Here is an 18,548-nt window from a genome sequence, read left to right on the forward strand (position 1 = left end):
CTGCTTTCATGTGGGATATACTCAAGAGGAAAGCTGACTGCATCTCTCTGCCAGCCAGTTTCAAGCACTTGTTTTCTAGGCTAAGGAGGTAAGTTCGTAACGTTTGCCCCTTACTTCCCACAAATTATTTATTCCTGAAAATCTCAAGGAACTTTGCTAGAGCTAATGTATCAGACATTTAAATACAAGTCAAGTTCAGCAGCCTCCCAGATCTCTAGTTTAGCTCATGACCTTAACTGCTAATTGTTTTTTCCTTCCAGTATAAAGGTAAGTGTCAGCTGTCTTCCTCTCACGGCTTTGATCATTAATACCAGCAGCAACATTCTTCACTGAACTGAGCTGGCCAGACAACCCACAAGAACACAAATCTTGGACTGTGCTGGCTGTTTCAGCAGAGGTAAATACTTTCAGTTGTTGATCCATGCTAACCCCCTTATGGATCTTAGAGGTGAAGATGAAGAAAGCACACCAGTATCCTCTAGTAGCAGGCAACTGCTGTTGTGCATTAAAACTAACTCCTGGAATATCTCAGATAAATTTAATGACTAAAAGGGCAATTCCCCTTGTGTTGATCACAAGGGCATCCAAGAAATTATTAGTCAAATTAGTCTTATGACTAATTTAACACAAATCAACCTCCAAACTCTAGTCATCCTGAGCAAAAGAAGCTGTGAAGTGACAAAGCACCCACATGAGACTGGCTCCCTTGGTCCTAAATTCCTACCCCATTCACTTACCTGATACATGGAAAAGGCAGCCAGAGACTAACAGTATTTCAGAACAGAAAATCCTGTTATAACAGAAATTCGTAACTTCCTTCACTCAGTTCACAATTCCTTGCCTCAGCTCTAAGGGCCAGGGTGTCCCCTACCCACTGCTTATATTTATCACCCTTCTCTGCCCTTTCGTCCCTCAAATCACACCCTCCAGTATAACAGAAAGGGATTGATTCGTTCAGATTGGACTGAGGCTGCCAAAGGACCAAGGTCATGAGGAAAGCCTGGCTTTCAAATAATTAGCTAAGGACTTTTTTGTTTGCAGTGCTTGATTGGGGTTTTTTTTGTGGGGTGTGGGGAAGTGCTGGCCCAGTGATACAACTCTGTTAACTGAGAACAGCATCACAAGACTATGTTTAGTTAGTGCTCTTAGACTTCCACTACTGGCAGCCAGACTTTTGCAGCACTGATCAAGACAGAAGTCCTTTCAATCAGAAGACATGTAAAATGGTTTTAAGCTGTGACAAGGTCATGGCCTGAGCACAGGCAGACATTTGTTAATACACAAGCTAGCCTTTAAAGCTACAGGTTTTAAGTTAAGGAGATAAGGTTCTTGAACCATTCACATAAAGCCAGAATTCAATGGCCTTTGACCACAATGTACCATTAGAGGATCAAAATCCCAGGGCAAAGAGAGAACAACTCTTTCCTGATTTTGTTTCTAAGCAGAAAAAAAACTGTCAGTTTCTCAGCTGAAAAACTACAGAATGCTTCTGGGTAGAATATCCTCTTTTTGCCCTGACCCAAGCTCCCACATTTCTTAAGAAACTGGTTATGAAATTCCATCCATTTTCCTATTTTAGGGAAACAGGAGAAACATTAGAATGCTCTCATTAATTACTTTCATGGATCATTTTCCTTTCTCAACCTTTCAGGAATTTCAAAACTTACCATATAGAAATCAGACTTTAGAAAGATAAGATTTAGCCAGATTAAAGCCTGTAATTTTATCTCTGCGTTGACACAGCAAGTGCATCACAGCATCATGGAGTTGATGTAAATAATGTTGTTATAGGCAGCACTAGTTTTAGCAGCAGGTCAGCTTCAGTGTTTTAATATGAAGTCGCAGGCAGCTCCCAAATCACAGTTACATTAGTAGTAACCTCAAGAACAATGTCAAGAGTATCAGTTCAGAAGCAGCTTAATATAAATTCAGCATATTCTTACCTGCAAATGTTGAAGGTCATCTTCCTGAATATTCTGGGACAAGTTGTATACCTGCAATATAAAGTAAAAGAATTACAGTATAACATGAAAGCATTTTGCCCTTTTCCAAAAAGTCTAACTACCCAAAAATCTGCAACTAGAAAGGTGTGACAAAAGGCACCTCAAAAGTCACTTCCTTACACAAAGTGCTAGGGACAAAACCACTGCTGACTACCCTAATCTTTCTTAGAACAGCTTCCTTCCAAGGAAACAAGCCATAAAGGAACTGGAGAAGACTGTCAAATGCTTAAAATCATCACACAGGTGTGAGACAGGAGGATTGAGAATGGCATGTGTTTGCCATCCTCAAGTCCAAGTGATCTAGGATTCAGTGATCCAGCAGCTGCATCCCTGACACAGAAGTAACTGGGTAGTTAGTTCACCAGATTTTTTTCCTTTCAAATCTTCCTAAAGAAACCTGATTTTATCTAGAGAACACATGACTGTTTCAATAGTACAAATACTGAACAGCAGTAAACCCACAGATGCATCAATAACCCACAATTTATCCTAACTACAGGAACAAAACAAAAAAGCCAACCAAAAACCCATCAAAAGCAACCCCACAGGGCAGAAGTAATGGTCTACATACTCCTGTTATTTTTATGTTGTAGAATGCCTGAAGAAGGTCACTTGTTATCCCCACAAAAACCTGTTCACTTTTTGCATGTTTAAGGCACAAGCTTATAAGTAGTTTCCAACCCAGCAAAAGAGAATTGTCAGAAATTTAACAGTAGCAGCAAGTTTAGCTGATCACCGTGTAATTTCATCCCAAACTATATCTAAAGTCTTAAAAAGGACTCTATAACACATCTGTACAGAAGCAGTTGCTACTTTGACACCTTTTTTTTGGGATTCCCCAGTTCAGTCAGCAATTTAACTGAGATTGGCTTTGGATAACCTTGGTTCCACTGAAAATTTTTCTAAGAATACTACGCTGAAAATAAGATAGCAAGTATGAAAGCTTAAATAGTAGTTGGAGGAAGATACACAGGTGAATTTCAAAGCATGGCTGGAGAGATCTTCCTTGCATGTTCAGTACAGAGGATTCCTGTAGCTGCCATTATTTGCCAGCACAGGTATTCTCACCTGGACAGAACTTGTCATGGTGCTCAGAGCAAAAACCGTTGCACAGTCTTTGATAGTGGATTGGCTATCAAAGGCACCTTGGGTATCCATGAGTAGCACAGCAACCTAGAGAGTTTTAGAGAGTAGCAATAGTTAACCAAATTGTTAACACTTTCAAACTCCAGGCCACTGGGATAAATTCTGTTTCAAGTAGAGCATGTCTCTACCTCTACACCTACTTGCTAAACCTCAGTCAAGCTCCCTGTACACATGCCTATACAGACCTACAGCTGAGTAAGCAATAACTAGAGGGCCATGTCATCAGCCTTATGTCCTTGACCTTGCTACACACTAGTTACCCTTTCCCACAGAGCCTCCCTCAGACTATTGGGGTACAGTGCAGTGTAACAGACGGCTCTTAATCACTGGAAAAACTTCAGTCTCAGCTGACAATCCAGCATAGTTCATTACAGTTAACAAGGGGATAGATACATTTTTTAAAGTAATCATATTAAAATAATAATTTTTATAAGAAAACAAGATAATACTGACTGTCTGCTGGAATGACATGAAATTAAGTGATCTTAATGATACAAGTTAATCTGTTCAATTCCCATCTTCGGAATCTACTACAGTTCCCTTCTCTTTCAATTGGAGATAACTGACAAGCAAGCACAAGTGAGTGATTTGTCCACTGAGCACAAACTTAACTGTTTGGCTAGCTATAAAATTTAAGAAAATCAGCCATCAGATATTTCCTCCACTAATGCAAAGGTTATGAAAGTTAAATAATAAATAATAACATTAACACTTTGCTTCAGCATGAAGATAAACACCTACAAACAAACTTTGTAGTTAAACTAACAGTTTTAGAAGACACACCAGCTTTGATTAGAATAGAGTTAATGCCTTTTATCCCACTGTTAGACTTAATCCTTTTTTTACAAACTACCTGTTAAACTATATGGAAGGACCAGCTTACAGATACAGAAGTTGTTTCCAATACTTATAGCCACACACTACCTTTCACTAGAACACAGCTACAAGCTAGAACACATTCTCACCACTCAAAAAAGCATTTGTTATGGAGCTGTTCTTAACACAGCATTTGTATATATATGGTATTTATAACTATTACAGTTTTACAACATCCACAGGATAACCCACCCATTAGCCTGGACAGATTAGACTTTGCCAAAACAAAGTACACCCAGAACAGGACTATAGTTGAAGATCGAATCTTAAAACCCAGTAGGAAAACTCATACTTGCACTGATAAGGTTTCAAAATGTTATGCAGCTACAGAATGCTAAGGAAAGCAACTGATATTTTAATTGCCTCCATGAAACCCATGGCATCAAAGGTACAGGCACAGCGGCAAAAATCCTTACATACACCTATTTAAATCAAGCACTCACCTTTGTTCCATTTGGTTTATCAATTACAAACACTTCACTCCAAATCTGAATGCCAGTGGTTTCACGTTCACAGCCACCTCTCCATGTAAACCCAGTCAATGGCTCAGTATTGCCACCTATCCAGCAAGGAGAAGTCTACAAAATAAGAGGAGAAACTTATTTAAAACCAAGGAGGTGGTTTGTTTTTTCAACATACTACATTTTAACAAATTTCCACATTGTTCTCTCATTTTCCTCAGAGCTGACTGACAATGCTACACAAAAATATTATAACAGAATGCTACTCTACAGTGTTTCAAGGATCATCCACAAAATAATGTTGCTCCAAGTCTACTGTATTTCTGCAGCTGCACTACTCTACAGTCACTGAAGAGTTTATGTGCAGAGCTTTCAAGTCTTAAGTACTCAGAGCTAATGAGAACAGCTCAGTTTTGTCTGTCAAATCCTCTTTGCCCTCATACTCTCTCCACTCTCATACTTCTCTCAACTCAAACACAGTTGCAAATAGCACATAATTTAACTACGAGGACTGAGCTAAACCTCTGTAAGGAATAGAACACCTGATTTGACTTAATCCTCTCCCTTCCCACTCACAAATAAGTCAACTGCTGAAACTAGGTAAGTATCTAAAACCCTGCACTAATAGAGGCCAGAATAAAACTCCCAATGCCAACTTGCAAAAGCCAAAGAACAGGCAAAGACAAGTAGATCTACAATCTATACTTGTCACAGTTACAAAATACTTTTTCCTAAGTGATTAGGATTCAAGAGAAAAGGTCACGTTGAAAGTTTGATACATGTCAATCAACCTATCCATATTGAAATTTTATTGGCACATTGCCCACTTTGGGAAAGGCTATTAGAGAAGCAAGTATAGACTGCACCTAATATTTCTGGCTGATGGTACTGTAACAAGGTCCTTGAGGACAGGCAGCACACAGAGCAGTGGCTCACACAGAAGCATACAGCCTTTATGTAAGCACATTTAACCCAGAAATGTAGTATGTACTGAGCAATCTAGGAGTCTGAACAGGCACCCTGAGGAAGTTTCACTGCCATACATTTATATACACTTCAATCCTGCAAGAGAGAAGTTGCAGGCAGACAAGAGTTATACTGATGAGAGGACTTAGTGAAAAACCTTTATTTCACAGGCTAGAACACAGCATGCTGGTAGAACAGAAAGAGACTGACATTTAATGAATTTGCTTCTGACTGTCCAGAGAAAGTTACCAGCCAGGAAAGTGTTCTCTTTAAGAAGGTCAAAGGGGAGACTTCTCAATTCACTAAGCTATGGTCTCTATCTTCCATGGTGACTCTGCACTGGCAGTTTTCAGAAGAGAACTCAAGAATTCTCTTCACATTTCAGAAAACAGCGTGAGCACCCACAGGCTGTACAGCATAGGAATACTACTACAAATAAATGAAACTGCTTGTTTCTAAAGGGGACCAGAAAAAAAAAAAAAAGCATACTTTCTTCATACCTAGCAGAATGCAGAGCAAATCAAACTAAGAAGCAAAGTTCTGAACCAGCATTCTCCCAAATGCTAAGTGCACACCATTCAGCTCTGCTATCTGGATCAGACATGGCAAAAAAAAATTACATGAGCAGATAGAAATTCAGAAAATTAACACAGGCATTCAAGTGAAGCTCTTAGCAGGTAGGTTGTTAGTTGTAGGGTTTTCTGTTGGTTGGTTTGTTTTTTGTTTTATTTTGATTTGTCATGCACATACACTTCTATCAGAGAGACTAAGCAAAACCTGAACAGCTTTTCCCTGGAGTTTCTTGTCCCAGAAGATGCTTATGCATCCACTGGCTGCTCTAGAAATCAAAGCTCAAGGCCTACTTTGGACTTGAGTACATTCCAGGACACTGTTTTGAAAAGTTGAATCATATTTCATAGGTATGTGGCAATGGATTGTAGCTTTTCACTTTTTTAAAAGTATCTGTTATGTTTTCAACAATATGTTCCATTTGTCATTTATACATTAATTCTTTTTCCCAGTTTGTTTTTCCAGAAATTATCCTTATTTGTAGCAATTCAGATAGAAAGTATACAAATCTTTTTACAAGTTTCTTAATGACCACTAGGTATGACCGCATTTGATTTCATGTGATTCATGTCACAGGAGACTTCGGTGTCTTAACAGGCACAACTTCAGCTGAAGCTGCTTATCCTGAGAATTATGCACTTAAGCCTGTCTGACTGACCTTTGCATCAGTCTGAAGCACTCCTAGCTTGTTACCTCTCTCTTTCCTTCGTTAAAACTCAGTATTTTAACAGTGTCCATCCATCAAAAGTTGGCTTGAAAGACATTCAAGAGATGGAGGAGGAAAAAGACTTTCTTCTTACTGAAAAACAAGCTAGAAGTTACACTACAATTTTGTATCAGTCACCTAAAAGACAACCTCTCTAAATATATTACACAAAAGAAAAGGACCAAGGCAACTTTATTTGCCTAGTGCCATTAGTACATAGAGTGCCTTGCAGATTAATACAAGCTAAGAAGTTCATATCTCAAAAAGAACTTTTAAATCTAAATATACTAGTGTTCCTGCACCCAACTCTTAATAAGGTTTAAACTGCAACAAAGAATACAGACTCCCTGCAGCAGCTTGCTGAGTTTACACTGCTGCTGTTTTGTGGCAGATTATTCTGTTCCATTTCAAATGAGCAACCATAACACTAAGTATTAGTGCTTCAAATGAGATGCCTACCTCCATGAAGATAGTGACCAATCTCAGCCATGCCAAAATCCTACCTGTGACTTCAACTGGCACAAGTGAGACTTTTAGAGTGGTAATTTTTCATATGACCTTCAGCTCTTGGTTTAAGACAAGAAATTTGGCTTCTGAAGTACCTTGGCAAGTTTTTCACCACACATATTAATATCCACAGGGGAGGATATCCCAAAATTACTTGATTAGTGTATGATCTGAATGCAGATTCAGTATTTCATACAAGATCCATACAGTATTTAGTTCACAGAAAACAGAGGCTTGTAATTAAGCCAGACTGAAGGTAGAGCAATCAGACTAAAGAGTACTATAAAACTATACAAAAGCCCTCCCTGTGGTACTGGAATTTGCATAAATGCAGAGGATACCATTTGACATAATACAATTCCACAGTGCAAAAGAGAAGGCACTGCACTCCTCTCATCCACAACTGCCATCAACCAGTTTGCAGAAATTCTTATTCTTGTAGAACTCTTTTCCTAAGCCAGTTTAAACCACTGAACTGGCAGGAAAACAATTTGGCAAAGTGCAGCATGTCCTGATGCAACATTGAGTTGGATCAGCTCAGCTAAGGGCCTGCAAGCATTACAGCTTCGGACTGCAAAAGCCCGTGGAGAACAAGACTTCTGTGCTTTTGGTAAGAAATAGTTGTTACAGTAGATGGCTAATTCACCTTATCTTCAGCTTAAATGAAACAAATGGTATTCTGAAAGACACCTACAGAAAACCAAAGAAGTGACTGCACAATAGAGGGAACAGAGAGGCATGGTATTACATAAGGTTGAAACAGTGTTTCAATCCATTTTGCACCATGAACTTTTATTTCACAATCTGAAAGTCAGAATGTTTGCTTAAAGCCCACCCCTTCTATTTTTGGAAGGAACATGCACTTCCTCTATCCAGCCACCATCTAGCTCAGATTGCAGCTCTTGGCAGTTTGGGTTGTTTGTGGTTTTAGTTTGTGGTTTTGTTTTAATATACAAAGGACATTTGAAAGGGTTTATATACACACACAAAAGGCCTTCCCCTGAGCAGCTGTATCAATTAAACACTTATTCCTCCCTAGGTTAAAAGAGTCTTAAGAAGCTGGGAGCACCAGCTTGCTACTCTGTATTCCTCCTACCACATCCTCAGTGTCTTTCTTACAGAACTCTTGGCAAACCAGTGAGAGGAATTCCAATAGCAGGCACTACTGGGAGTGAAAGGAAGTCTTCATCCGCCAACTACCAACAACTTCTTTGTAATATTCCTGTATCTCCTGTAACTGCAGGGCTCATCTTGGTTTCTCCTCAAGCCAGCTAGCACAAAGGTGAGAAGTGATGCAAGTCACGCTTAAGTTTCTGCTACCGTTAACTCCAGCTTCGCAAAACAGTGACCAAAAAAGGAATAGGTTCTGGTTTTTTAAGAACTTCAAAAGGCAACAAAACACTGAATTTTGGATCAGACCTTCACTAACCAATTACTTGAAAGGATTTTAAACATTCCTGGATTATGCTCAGACACACATTCTAAGCCCAAGCAGGAGACTTTCCCCCTTTTTGCCATACCTCAGATTTTAGCAGGTTTAGTCCTTCAACAGGTACCCAATATTTTTGGGTTTGTTTTTTTGTTTTGTGGTGGTTTTTTTTTTTTGCAACAATGCTGCTGCCACAATATGACTTCAAAAGATTAAGTCAAAGCAAGATTCCTCTAAGCCACCACTTGGAAGAGCTCAACTAGAAGGCCACCACACTTCCTCATTCAAGTTTTTCTCACGGCCGCTTACATCAGACACCAATAAATTCCTTTGATAACTGCAGGAAAATTTGTACAGAAAAACTGTCATTTAAATACACTTATTCAGAGAGTAGGAACAGAGTAGCTAGCTTCCCCATCCCCTAGTAAATAAGAAAAAATTGACCTGCTATATTTACGATCAAGGTAAAAATAAAAATATATATAGAAATTACTAAAATATCAAACTACTTTTCTCTTGCAGGGAAAATTCAAGTTACTCACCCTGTTATACATATATCTAAGCATGAAGTCCAGCAGAAAAGATTTTCCTTTGCGGAAAGCTCCTGCTACAGATACAACTACTATATTAAGATCTTTGATGTGTTCCTGAAGCAAGATTTTTTCCAATGCTTCTTCATCTAATTCAAAGTTATGGTCATCTTCATGAGCAAGAACAATCTGTATGGGGCGCGGCTTATCCAAATCCACCTCATCATCTGAGTCTGGCATGGCATCTGAGTCAGGAAGGGCATCCTCCTCTTCTTCCTCGTAACGCTTACCTGCAAATTGACAGGTTACAATACATTAGTAAGTCAGAGCTTAGGGCACTAGACATTTCTTTGAAGTAAAACCTTGAGCTAAGCAATGCTCTTGGAAGTATGTGCAGACAATGAAATCAACAGCAGTTCCCTCACCATTTTCATCAATTTGCATTTCAGATCTTCAGAATTCTCTATGTTTTAAGAAATTACAAAAGAAAACTGATTTTCAGCATCAAAACCCCTGTTGAAGGTTTTTTAAGTATAACTTCCTTTAAAAATCAGGGACCTTTTCTCTCTTATCTGGAAAAAATAATTAGTTTAAAATAGGCTCCAAAGAGGACAAAAAACCAACAATTTTTAGACCACCGCCTTCTTACACTGTTGTAAGGAAAAAAATACTTTCTGCCAGTTTTGCTTGCCAACATGCAAAAGCAATACCACTCATCTAGTGTGCAACCTCAGGATTACATACATCAGCAGATTACTAAATTCCTCTCCAATTCCAACACATTACACCTGTTTCAACTCTCAATACAGCACGGACTTCAGAGTGCCTATTCACTGCTTGCAAGAGGATAAACTTCTGAGCATGTGCAAGGCCTAACAACTCCTGGATAGAAGAACAAAGAACACTGAAGAAGTTTCTGGCTTCCAACTCTTTCTATGACACTTTATTAAGCAAGAATTAATAACAGTAGGTACCAACTCCTTTCAAAAAAGTTAAGAGAATATTTTATACACAAATTAAGAATCAATAGCTTTTCAGGATCAACCAGTAGCTGAAAAAACTAACTCAGATGAGATTTAAGTTTCTAATTAATGATAAATTAAGGTAGCACAGCCCATCAGACAATACAGCACAATAACATCTACTAGGTACTGTTTTCCCAACTTAAAAAATTCAGGAAGTAGTAAAGAAAACCAAACAAACTAACAAGATGAAGTCTCCTCTCTTGTTCAAGTACCGTAAGATTGAAGTTTGTCCCACACCAGAAACAAACTCTACCACTGGCCTGATTCCAATTTTCCTATCAAGCATCTGAAAGAGGTTTTGTGCTTACAGAATTTCCTCCATCTCCAAATTTACATTTTGCCATATTCTATCAGCAACCCATGTGCACAAACCTGACTGAGGCACCTTCCTACCAGTTCTTATCTGGGTACATCACTGTATGAACTTAAGTACATTGGACTGCTAGTCATGCCTGCATTTCCAAGCATTGCTTTAACAAAGATAAAGCAGCATCCATTTCCAGCTACTTGATGCACCGCATGCAGGTACATTAGGTGGCCCCCATGCTTCCAGTGGAAGCAGCCCAGAAGTAATGTTCTCTTGCAGGAAGTGTCGTTAGGCACCGTGGAACACACCACAGTTTAATTCACTCATGGCAGAGACCCTGCTAATACCCACAGGACCCACAAAGTCATTCCTGCCAGACTTTGCATGCCAGATACCATCCAGCCTCAGCAGAAGACTTACGTACAGCGCTCCAACGTATTCTGTTTAGTGAATATAATAAGACATTGGAATCATTACCATAAACTTGAAAAACTGGTCACACAGTGATTCTGGAGTTTTTCCAGTGGCTGCCTCTTTAGCCTGTTCTGACAGCATTTCACTTCATTGCAGATTAGAGAGGACACTACCATTTCCAAGCATCAAATTTGCACTGCCTTAAAGGTCAGTGGCACTAAATCGTAAAAAAATTGTTTTAATATATTAGTCTAGTACTTGAACAAGAAGTAAACTTGAATGCTTAAGTCCTAGAACTAAATGATACCCAAGTGGGTGTGCAAAACCACCCAAAAAACTCAATTGCACTAACAAGCCTGATACCTGAAAAGAGTAACTTTAAAAAGAAAAGCTGTCAGGAGGACACTGAACTATACATTAACAAAATATTGGTCACCACTTCAGAAGAAAAACTCACACCTTTGGCCTAAAGCTTTTGTATTCCTAGAAATTAAACAAGCCCTCTTTTTTGAAAGAGTTTACACAACAGATTTTGCCCCACATGGGTAGCATCCTTTGTAGGCCAGAAAACTTGGGAGGATAGCCCAGGTAAGGTATGAAGATTTTGACAGGCAGAAAGAAAGTCTTTAGCATCGCAGCCTAGAAACATAAAGGGAATAATTCTATTGATAAAAGCACTAATATTAGATCTCTCCGAGAAGAGATATATGTGTTTTAGCAAAATATATTTGATTCTACATGTTCCCCAGGCAGTAAGTTTTGATTACTTAAAACGGTCTCATATTCTTTTATTTAAATACATTCTTCACTTCAGCTGCAATAAGCTATCAGTTTTGTAAACAAACGTAGACTGTAAAATAGTCCAAAGCAACATCAGCAACTCCTCCTCATTCACTTGGAGCCTGACATTAACCATCTTTTCCTACCTGGAAGGCATCAGAACCTTAGCAAACCTCAAAGCACGAGTTGTAATAGCATCCTTCCACCAGCACAAAGCATAGCCACCCAAAGCCTCTTCAAGCTAAGAAGCTTTCCAAACAAACAAGTAGAGTGGTCTTTTACCATTAGTTATTTCTAAACAAGCAGTTCTCCCTATGACAAGTTGATAGTACTATCAAGAGCTTATACACAATATGCCCGTTAAAAGCTCACAATATCTTGCTAATATCTGCACCCCTGGAGCTCACTTAGCTCAGAGGCTAAAGGAGAAAATATTAATCTTTAGACCTATTCAATTCCTATTAGATTTCACTTACCAGCAGAAACTGGAAGTTCAAGTCCAGAGCATCAAGTTGGGTGGGTTTTTTTTTGTTTTGGGTCAAGTTGCTTTGTTGAGTTTTGGTTGGGGTTTTTTTGGGTTGCCAGCCTAATAACTGAAAGCTCCCATCCTACCTAAGGAAAAGACCATCATTGCCATTAATCAAACACTTTAGAAGATGGAGAACTAGTGTTGACAGCTGTGAAGGAAACTTGACCTATCCAGAAGAGCTGGTTTGATAACTTCATACTTGAGTTACAGAGAACACCCTTCTCCAAAAGATTTTGAACCAGTCTGCAATTATTAGAGCAGACATTGCACAAGTTAAGCATGTCAACAAGTGCTGGTCCCAGCAGCATAATGAGCATACCCTAACCTATCACATGCTCCTAGGAAGATGTTGCAACCTGTTTGGTCCTTTATGCTACCTTCTGGCTGCTTACATTGTTGCTCCAGCCAGTCCCTATCCCAGGCAGCACCAGAGGACTTTGGAAGCCTTTCTAGAAGACTTTGGCATTCTGGGCAAAAGATCACAATCCACTTGCCAGAACTACTTTGGGAGCAGTCTCTCAAAACAATGGTAAGGACAAGAAGTCCCACTTCACAGTCCAGTTTTCTGCAAAAGTTACAGAAGCACTGCAGTTAAGTTCTGTAAGTAGTCCATAAAATAAGCATGCTGATAGCACTGTTAAGTCAGTTAATAACTGCCCCAGCATGGTCACATTCTACCTGAAACTCGGAATGTAAATGGATTTGTCCTAAAGCCCCATACAAGGACCACAAACTGCTCTAGGTTCTTGTAATAGTCCAGTCCCAGCAGATCAAGTGTAGGAAGAGACAAGAGCTAACCTTAGAAGAGGTGGCATTCACAGAATGACCACCTCTACACTGAAGTTTTTTTAGCCAAACAGACAGTAATTTGGTCTTGCAAAGAGCATGGCAACCTCCCTATATTGATCTCCATACCACACATTCAGTACTGCTATAGAGGCAACCAAAGCAACAGACTTTTGTTACTTTCAGGGGTTTTTAGTGTTGTTCATTTTCTGTACTGTCTCTGAACACTTTGAAGTCCAGCTCCATCCCAGTAATGGCGTTATGTACCCAGCACATCCATTCCATACACTGACAGAGTAGTTGTTTCAGAGGCATGGCTGACAGCTCCTTGCATTACAAGCAGAACAGCCAGGCAATGCCACCTCCTGCCAGAGTACTAAAGACAGGCTGGTAGATTCATCCAACTCACTCACGCAGTTTGTCTCAATGCTACCAGAAATCCCCATATGCTCAGAAGACTGGACTTAAGGCTTCTAGTACATACAGAAAAGCTCTTACCTGTCAAAGCATAGGGCCCTGCAGCTTGTAGTACAGTGTTGCAAACCCAGAAAGCCACAGCTACATTCTTCGTCTTTCAAGATGTGCATCTGACCTTTGAAGCTACTAGTGAACTACAGTACTACTGTACTCCAGACTACAGTCTATCATATCACTCTTACTGGAGCTGATGCAAAAAGATCAACCACACTTGCCCCTTATGTCTAGCGTGCATTCAGGCCTGTTACTACAGCTATCTGCTAATCACTCCCTACTCCATTTTGGCTTCTTCCAACCTGAATCATTCCATTGGAGTATGTGAGCTAACGCACAGTTCTGGCTGTGCATAATCACTGCCTAACCCAGGTCAAACAGCCTGGGAGATGCAAGAGAAGCAATAATGTACAGCAAGATACAGAAGAAGATAGACTTGAATGGAAGCAAATATAGCCAAGACAAGATAGTACCACCCAGTTTCCCTATAAGCTCTTCACTCACCAAAAACTCCAGCAAGACTACTAATGACACTCACCAGCTAAGTCTCCAGAACAAGCACCATTTGTTGAAGTGCTAAGTCAAATTTTGAGAACAGTAGCTTCTTGTGTATATACAGACAATATTTCAACTGAACTAACTCAACTAAATAACCCATTTCTTAAAGTAGGAGTTAAAATGAAAAGCTAATTCCTGCTTCCCCTAAGTACACAGCTAGCGGCTCATGACCTATTTGTCCTGCAGTGTAAGAACAAGGGACTGAGAACAGCAAGCTCAACCCGCATGCTATGAAAACAGAAGACATCCTGCTTTAAATGCAAGTTCCTCCATTTAAGCACATTAATGGCAAAGTACCAACATAGCTGCCTTTAAGTTTCAACCCAAGTACACATCTTAAGCTCATTATATACACCATTCACATGCTTTCATGACAAAAAACACACAATAATTTCTAAATTCAGTTGGGTTTAGATACAGCATAGTTTTTTGATCAACAAGCACTGAATAACTACTAGTAATTGCTTCTCCAGACAGTGGGTTGGACAACTGCACACAAATGCAGCACAACATTAAAATAAATTTAAATCCCATTTGCTTTTTAGTGACTTATTATTTGGATTATTAACAAAGTCTAAAGTCACTTTCATTAGTGTAGATGGCTCTTATCAATACTGCTTTCACTTGCCCTATCACAAGGCCTTACAGACTTAACTCCACGTCCTCAAGATAGTAGTCTTAATATCTTATAATAATAGTACTATATAGTGTTATCTAAATATCTGCACTTTGCTGTAAGTCCAACTTGAAATCAAAACTTCCAGTCCCCCTACAACAGCTCTCAGCATGCCTGAACTCTTCTTCCTGGTGCTCTAGAGACACCACTTTTGAGCCCATACAAAAGCAATCTAAGTCTCCCCCTCATTGTTCAATACAGATGTATGATAACTTCCCACTCACACATGAATGGTAAAGCAAGCTGACGTGGGCTACCCAAACTTCATACCATCTGGCTCGAAATCTTGTTCTACCTCCATGGTGTGAAGGGAGTGCAGAGTTTTAATCAAAGGCTTAAAGTAAGTTATGATGAGGAAATTGCTGCACCATGTTTAAATGTAACACATTCTCATCGAGCTTCACCTAGGAAATTTTCCTTAGAAAAAAGGAGACAAAATGTTTAAATGTTTCTTGTTTTAGTATATAGTGAAGTGAGGAAAGTGTAGGCATGTGTGAACTGAGTTCCAGAGTGTAGGAAAGAAAAAAAAAAAAAAAAGGTTAACCTTCAAACCTTATTTGGACAAGGTAAAAAATCTGGCCCCTCTACTGGAGGAAAAAAAAAAAAAAAAATCACTAGATTTAAGTCACAAAATTGTCCTCCCTTTTCTCCAGAAGTTCTGCTTCATGCAAGATCCACATAAAAGCTATGGGGCTGCCACAGACCTTAATGCATCACTGCTTTTCTATTGCTGACAAGCAAATACTGCCAAGTAGCTCATTTTAAGGCCAGAAATAATTAAATGTTTTGAATATTTCAGCTATAAATAGGACTGATGAGCGAAGTTCCAAAGACTTGTCTGGATATCCAATAAGACTGACAGAGGAGTAAGGGCGGAGGGGAGAATATGCATTTAACTCTCTCTGTTCCTTCAGGGCAATGGGATGCTAAGGGACAGATATAGAACTGTTACATAAACTGCAAGCAGAAGCAAGAAGTACCTAAAGCTACAATTCTGCGAGGAAAGAAGAAAAAGAAAATTTTCTGATGACCTAGATACCTATGAAGCATCATAACTAGCCAGGAGTAGACAGGCCTGCTGTTTAAGTGCTTTAAATTGCTTCTCTGTCAATGGTCTGCATGCATGCAGGAACAGACAGCTCTCCCATAGCTATGCAAAATACTGACATGCTGATATTCTGCATTCTCCATTTAAGGGGACAGAAAAGCTAGAGGGAGACTTCATTATGATTAAGAGGTGCAGCAAAAAAGTCAACCCTCAAATTCAGCTATTTTCAGCAAATACATACAAATAAGAATACGAATAAGGAGAGATTCAGACAAAGCAGCAGTGCAAAACCTGACACAACCTAGGAAGTAGGAAAAAAAAAGGAATATAAAAGGAATACTTTTCTGAAAGCACATAATGAACTTAGTAAGTAAGACGTAAAAGGAAAAACTTGGAGGATAGGTATAGTGACAAAACATGCTTATCATCCTTCTTCCACTCTGCCTAAAACTCACAGCTATTATTAGCACACTCACTGAAGGACCTAACAGGATCTCTACCCACAGTAAGGTTTACCAGTACTTTTCCAGCCCCCTCAAAGAATGCTGCTTTAGAATACTAAGACTGAGGCAGAGGAAAGCACTAAAGCACTAAAAAGGCCTCTTCCTTATCTTTTCTCCCCCTCCTTATTCATCCTCCAGCTTCTTGAGGATGGCAGTGAGGATACACAATCCTCTAGTTCACCATGGACTCTGGAAATAGCAAGTGAAAAAGTGCTTTGTGAATACTGCAGGCTAACTGAATCCTTGCAGATCACACACATTTAAAATAGACAGACTTCTACTTGTATTTCAGAGTGATTTTATTTAAGGTTTTTGCTCACCCAAGAAGTTTCAGTCAGCATTTTCTAAGTGGTTTAGATCACAAATACATTTTATGTACCTTGTATGTATTCCTCATGTCAGCAGCTGATAATTTAAACAACAATCAGCTAACTCAAACCAAGATTTTGAGGGAGAAGAGTATAGGGAAGAGAATAAGGTGAAAAATGCTGGCTGCAATTATCCCGTGTTTGATCCTTAGATTAGCAGCCTGAATAGGTTTAGTCAGCCAGCTGCATCTGTACCACAGAGCTCCTCCACAGAGGAGCTCAGCAGCAAGCAAAGCAAGTGCTCGCTTTTGCTGCCCAGGGAGGTATGCGGAAGGGTGAGTTTTCATATTAATTTCCAGGAAAAACAAGCTGTCGGTCAGGAACACCAACAGGTTTAAGTAAACAGGGCAAGCCAAAGAGGCTTTTTTATCACACCATGCTTCTAATGATCTGAAGCTTCTAAGCAAAAGTGATCTTTTTAACCCAGCCCCCAGTTTACACTCAGCTTCCCACCCCCGCTTTAAGTTCCTGCAGCTAAGCAAGCCTCCCATCCAGTTTTTCCACCACTGAACTCCATAATTGTTTTTAATAAAAACTTCTTCATCTCATTTGAAAGAATAAAGGGCAGCAAGGGGAGAGACTGAGTTTACCTTAAGAAACTGCCTTCTCTAGATCACATAGCTAGAGGAAAACTGATACAGTAACTACCTTCAGATACCTTCAGAGAGTATTTAAATACCTCCTCTCTCTCCCTTCTCAACTGTTCTTAACCTGGTAGCTTCAGTAACAAACCCACCAGATGAAAGAGAAGCGTGAGGCGGAAACATCTGCCAACACAACTTACGCCCATATCAACAATGTGCATTGAAACATGAAAAAAGTCTCACATAAGTCACATTTAGGGAGAACTGAAATTGAAAAACAAATCACATTTTGCATACGTTCACTTTATCTCCACTGAAGGAAGAGATTTTTCTCACACAGCTATGACAAAAGTAGTTTGTAGTTTTCATCACAGTCCCTGCTGCTACGCACATAGAGAAAGAGCCTGGGCTGCCATATCACTTTCCTGCAATTAACCCATAATAATTGATTCAGCACCTAACACTGTCCATATACTTCAGATCCCCGCACCTACTCTCCCGGATTCCTGAGTCTTTGCCAGGCACTGTTGCTGATGCAGCACAAAGGTCCCCTGCTAAGGCAACAGCTCAAAGTACATTTTTTCTGCCAACAGGACAGTGCCAGTAACCACCACCTTCTCCCTCCACTGTTGCCCCTTCAAGTCCATTTCAGAAGCACAGCTGAGTCTTAAACCACCAACTCAGAGAAGGATGCTCCCACTCTTTCCCATTTCCAGCACCATGCAGTACCACATTGCCTTCCCTGCTAATTTTGCCACAAACCTAACACTACTGAGAGTCTTGTCAGCTAAACAAACCAAACCAGCAGAAAAAACGATCCAACACAAACAGTTTTCTACAAACTCTCTCACCTCAATAGGAGTCCAATGAGTGCTAGGGCTGGAGACAAACAAAAAGCAAAGCTACATGGCTGAGACCAATTGCATGAGGTTTAACAAGGCCAAATGCAGGGTCCTGAATTTCAATCACAACCACCTCAGGCAATGCTACATGGCTGGGGAAGAGTGGCTAGAAAACTGCCTGGTGGAAAAGGACTTGGGGGTGTTGGCTGACACCTGGCTAAGTATGAGCCAGTAGTATGCTCAGGTGACCAAGAAGGCCAACAGCATCCTGGCTTGTATCAGAAATAATGTGGCCAGCAAGAGCAGGGAAGTGATAGTGCCCTGTACTCAGCACTGGTGAGTCGATACCTAGAGTACTATGCTCAGTTCTAGGTCCCTCACTACAAGAAGGATGTTGAGTTGTTGGAGCAAGTTCAGAGAAGGGCAACGAAGCTGGTGAAGAGGCTGGAGAACAAGTCCTATG

The 18,548-nt window shown here is 39.9% G+C and overlaps 1 protein-coding gene across 3 annotated transcripts in view; it reads right to left on the reverse strand.

Annotated features, from left to right (window-relative positions):
- Positions 1-18,548, reverse strand: part of ATL2 (atlastin GTPase 2) — a 39,620-nt gene that overhangs the window by 12,772 nt on the left and 8,300 nt on the right. For all 3 annotated transcript variants that reach the window (XM_051616207.1, XM_051616208.1, XM_051616206.1), the window contains exons 2-5: positions 9,207-9,484; positions 4,469-4,603; positions 3,072-3,176; positions 1,944-1,994 (exon numbers count right to left, since the gene is read on the reverse strand). In XM_051616207.1, the coding sequence (XP_051472167.1) occupies positions 1,944-1,994; positions 3,072-3,176; positions 4,469-4,603; positions 9,207-9,484 (569 nt within the window). The remainder of the gene's footprint in view (positions 1-1,943; positions 1,995-3,071; positions 3,177-4,468; positions 4,604-9,206; positions 9,485-18,548) is intronic.

The sequence above is a fragment of the Apus apus genome, chromosome 3 (genome assembly GCF_020740795.1).
Source record: "Apus apus isolate bApuApu2 chromosome 3, bApuApu2.pri.cur, whole genome shotgun sequence".
NCBI classification, from domain to species: Eukaryota; Metazoa; Chordata; class Aves; order Apodiformes; family Apodidae; genus Apus; species Apus apus.